General features: G+C 29.8%; 1 protein-coding gene across 1 annotated transcript; it reads right to left on the reverse strand.

Annotated features, from left to right (window-relative positions):
- Positions 1-1,864: 1,864 nt before the first annotated feature.
- Positions 1,865-2,581, reverse strand: LOC139860143 (uncharacterized). The gene has a single exon (XM_071848915.1). It carries the CDS (start codon positions 2,579-2,581, stop codon positions 1,865-1,867), a length of 717 nt encoding a protein of 238 aa, XP_071705016.1.
- Positions 2,582-5,363: the final 2,782 nt, after the last annotated feature.

Genomic DNA, 5,363 nt, shown 5'->3' on the forward strand with positions numbered 1-5,363 from the left:
AATTAAATGAAGGGTTAAGGCTGTCAAATAGCTTTATATTTTTATTTTAAATGTAAGCTATATACTCAGAAAAATATCATTGTACGTCATATACTTTCAAAAAATGTTCTAATGTAGGCTATTGGTGACCGGTTACCTACGTGTGCATTCCATGGGGCAAACAGACGTTAACAAGAAGCATTCATAGATCGAATTGATTGGAGCTTCAGGTTCCTTATTACTCCTTCAAGCTTCGTGCAGCATCATACCGTGTTTAAAATTCATCTCTAAACAGCAGATCGAAAAGTCAAAATTCTTGAGATTTTGGTCAACAATTGAATTGGATCGTTTCTCGAATTTTCAGGTCTTGATGGAATTAGAACAATTTTTATGAAGAAATCGTATCCTAAAAGCGCCTAAATGTAACGTCCGCTAGCTTAAGGGATTACACACTCGGGTAACTGGTCATCAGTAGCCTACATTAAAACACTTTTTAAAAATATGTAACGTACACTGATATTTTTTTGGATATATAGTATGCTTTGAAACAAAAATAAAATTATAAAGCTAGACTTAACCCTATCTTCTCGACTTGAAAGTTGACTTGAAAGTTGAATTGACGAAATTTCAATAAATAAATATGAATATAAATATAAATATGACTATATAATTAAATACAATAATGCAAATCCAATAATGCAAATCCAATACCTTCTAATACACATTCGTTAATCTATATCTATATAGTTATATAAAACTCTAAAATGATGATGTTATCATTAAGTTAATTACCCTTTAATTTTCATAGTGATGTCATAATTTTATATTAATTTAATTAAAAAAATAATACGAAATCTTTTATAAAAGAAAGTAATAATCTCTCCTAAATTGTAAAATCTTCTACAGAACACTCAAATTTTAAAGCATATTGTACAACTTATATATAATAATTATATTTTAATTTTCTAAAAAATTTAAAAGGCATTTATTATTATTAATGATAATAATTATTACTAAAAATATAAATACTCAACTTTAAGCTAACTTTATTATTATTATTTACTTTTTATATGATAATTATAATTATTATATTATTAATATTCAAATATGGATTCTTTTTACGAAATTAAACACGTTACATATGTATGCGAAAATACGTGTCTTTATATATTTGTAAAAACAACGACAAGTTTCTTAGTCAAACGCGTCATTAAAATAAATGACTTTAACATTTACATTCACTTAATCCCTAAAACATGTCATTAAATTATTTCGTTTAAACAAACCTGTAATTTCACGGGTCTTTTCACTAGTATTATATATATATATATATCTACCTGTTTTTTTTTTTTACATTTTACTTTTTATATAATAATTTTCTACCAAAATTGACGTGTTTTCATCCTAAGATTATTTTTAATATACCTTATAATTATCTTTAGAACCTTATATCTAATCTAATACCCCTTATATTTATTAAAATTATATATGATCCTGCGTTTATTTAGACAATATATTTAAGTTATTGTTATCCTTAGCAAATCGTGTATAATAATATGAATATATATGTTAAAATCAAATTAGAAACTAATATTCGCAACGATTCAAGGTTGCAACTATAAGATATTTTGATAATATAAAAATATACTCCGTATTTTTCGATTAAATCAACTTCTTAAACGAGTTAATATATTAAGAAATTTAATTATATTTTAGAGTATTTATTAACTTTTTGTTGAAAATGAAAATAGTCATTTACGAACTATAATTGAAATGATAAGATGATAGTAAATTGTTCTTCTTTAAATAAACAAAAATTGAGGACGTTTAAAAATATAACATCCTATGCCCAAAACAAAGCAATTACACTAGTCCTATGAACTTCCTATCTGGTTTGGCCATAATAAGTCTTGTAGTCATCCCAAAGTTGCTCGACACTCTTTCCTGTTAACTCTTGAAAAAATGACACATCGTACGTCGGCCTCATCAACTTATTAAGCTTAGCCACAAACGACGGAGTTAACGTATCACAATACTCGAGAAACCGCGCCGTAACTCCATACCCTTCATCCCACCGATCCCCTTCTCCTGGTTTCGTATAAGTTGCCACGTCAACATAATTTGCTCTTATCACCGTATAATCCGCAATCCCTTCAGTCAGTCCACCTGGCGCTAACCCTTCACCGTTCCATTGAAACACATGAGTCATCTCATGATACATAATGCTCGTAAATACCCTTTTTAACATATCACTAGGAACACCATTGAAGGTGTTTACATTAAAGTTAATCTTGTTTTTTTCCCATACTTCAGCTGCGACTCCTGGGTGCATGTCTTTAAAGTCCTTCATGAAAAGGTCAACGGTATCTACGGGCTTTCGGTCTTCGAGACTGTATTGTTCGAACACCGTGTTCCATATGAAGTCGTTGGTCACATACATTACTTCTTTGGCGTACTCAAACCCGATTATTTCGGTGAAATTTCTGCCACCTGGCGTATCAGGGTCTTCGTTAGTTACTTGGTAGTACACAGCATTGGATAATGTAAGGAATGATAAGGAGAAGATTATAAGAGAGCATGAGAAACACGTGAGGTGAGCCATGATATATATTGAGTTGATTTCTACTGATGTAAGTTAGTATCAATTCATGGTATAGTGGTGCACTTATATACACAAAAGATTAGGATATAGAATGAAATTAGGATTTAATTGCTACCAATTTCTTGGAATAAGCATTAATTTGATTTCCTAATCCATAGGATTTAATTGCTACCAATTTCGTGGTCAATAAGCTTTAATTTAATTTCCTAATCCATATCCTCCGTATATAACTATTTTTATTTCACAAAAACTATGAACTTTTAAGTATTAATTAATATATATTAATATATTAATTGCTACAAATTTCATGGTCATTAAGCATTAATTTGATTTCCAAACCCATATCCTCCGTATTAACTATATTTTATAAGTATCTATATTAATATTAATATTAAATTAATATATTGAACATATTTCATGAGTAATTAATTCAATATTGTTATGAGTTTAGAAGTTTATAACTACCTTTTAAAACTTGATTCTTGACAATATATTATTAATATATTAATATTGATATTATAGAAGAGTGAGAAAGAGAGTAAATATTCCATATTTCAAGAATGGTGTATCAATATGCTTACATTCGTCCGATATTTATACTACATAAAGTCATGTACAGCTTCACAATTTATCCAAATGTAATTCACATGTATTTGGTTGTATCTACAAAAGTTGTCGGCCACTTAATATTTATAACACTCCCCCTTGAACGACAATTTTGTTTCATTGGAGATTAACTACGAGTTACTGCCTCGTTAAAAACCTTGCTAAAGAAAATCCAGTGGGAAAAAACTTTAGCTAAGGGAAAAAGAGTGTAGCATGGAGTTGACTCCCCCTCAAATAGACATCGCTTCAGTTGTTACATCTTTTGAACATGTCTCATGGCAATGTTATGAACGTGTGTTCTGAAAATAGCAGTTGGGAGTGCTTTGGTAAAAAGATCAGCAGATTTTTTACTGGATTGAACATATCTCATTTCAATCTGGTTGTCCTTAATGAGATCTTGAGTATATGAGAAGAATCTCGGAGGTATATGTTTTGTTCGATCACTTTTGATATATACTTCCTTCATCTGTGCTATGCAAGCTGCATTATCTTCATAGATAGTTGTTGGCCTTTTATCACGTTCGAGTCCACAAGAATCAGTTATGAGTTGGGTCATTGATCTCAACCAAAAACATTCCCGAGTAGCTTCATGTAATGCAATCACTTCGGCATGATTTGATGATGTTGCAACAAATGTTTGTTTTTGAGAACGCCATGATATTGCAGTACCTCCATTTAGGAATACATATCCATTTTGAGATTTAGCTTTATGTGGATCAGATAAATAACCTGCATCTGCATAACCAACCAAATCTTGTTTTGATTTGTTAGAATAAAATAATCCTAAATCAGTAGTTCCTCGAAGATATCGAAATATGTGTTTGATCCCATTTCAGTGCCCTTTTGGTAGGAGCTGAGCTAAACCTTGCCAACAAATTAACTGCAAAAGAAATGTTAGGTCTTGTACAATTTGTAAGATACATAAAAGCTTCAATTGCACTAAGATATGGAACTTCTGGTCCCAGAATATCTTCATGATCTTCACAGGGATGAAATGGATCAGTGTCAACATTAAGTGATCTAACAACCATAGGAGTACTTAATGGTTTTGCCTTATCCATATTGAAACATTTTAAAATCTTTTCTGTATAATTTGTTTGATGTACAAGTAAACCATTAGGCATATGCTCAATTTGCAAACCAAGGCAATACTTGATTTTTCCGAGATCTTTCATTTCAAATTCTTTCTTTAGAATTTGAATGGCTTCATGGATCTCTTTATTTGTACCTATGATGTTAAGATCATCGACATAAACAGCTATGATCATATATCCAGATGTTGTTTTCTTAATGAATACACATAGCCAAATAAGATTATTTGTATACTCTTTGCTTATCAAGTAATCACTTAATCGTCTATACCACATGCGACTCGATTGTTTCAACCCATATAAAGACCTTTGTATTTTGATTGAGTACATTTCTTTGGGTTTTGCATTGGATGCTTCTGATACCTTAAATCCTTCAAGTATCTTCATATATATATATATATATATATATATATATATATATATATATATATATATATATATATATATATATATATACACATATATACATATATCACTAACAAGTGATCCATATAGATAAGCAGTCATAACATCCATGAGATGCATTTCTAAATTTTTAGAAACTGTTAGGCTGATTAAGTATCTAAAAGTAATTGCATCCATAACAGGAGAATAAGTTTTCCTCATAATCCATTCATGGTCTTTGAGAGAAATCTTGAGTTACAAGTCTAGTTTTATCTTGTAACTTCATTTTTTTTCATTTCTTTTTCGGATAAAAATTCATTTTTTATCTCATACGTTTCACATCTTTAAAAGTGATAACGATTGATCCGAAAACTTTTCTTTTATTGAGCGATTCTAATTCATCTCGTATTGCTCCTATCCATTGAGTCCAATCATGTCTATTTTGACATGCAATGACAGATTTTGGTTCCAGATCATCATCTTTATTCATAATGTCACTGTAAGATTATATGAAAAATCAATATTTGTCATTTTGTTTTGGTTCCATAATATTGCATAATTAATTGCAATTTATGTATTTACATCGTCAATATCCTCTGCAGAAGGAATATTGATTTGTGGTTCTTCTTGAACACCCTTTTTTTACCTCATTATCAGCTGATTTTCCTTTTCGAGGATTTTTATCTTTGGAACTAATTTGT

The sequence above is a fragment of the Rutidosis leptorrhynchoides genome, chromosome 7 (assembly GCF_046630445.1).
Source record: "Rutidosis leptorrhynchoides isolate AG116_Rl617_1_P2 chromosome 7, CSIRO_AGI_Rlap_v1, whole genome shotgun sequence".
In the NCBI taxonomy this organism is placed as follows: domain Eukaryota; kingdom Viridiplantae; phylum Streptophyta; class Magnoliopsida; order Asterales; family Asteraceae; genus Rutidosis; species Rutidosis leptorrhynchoides.

What these genes read in the sequence shown, in the direction of transcription:
- LOC139860143 (XM_071848915.1), bottom strand. Translation starts at nt 2,581, where the DNA reads ATGGCTCACCTCACGTGTTTCTCATGCTCTCTTATAATCTTCTCCTTA.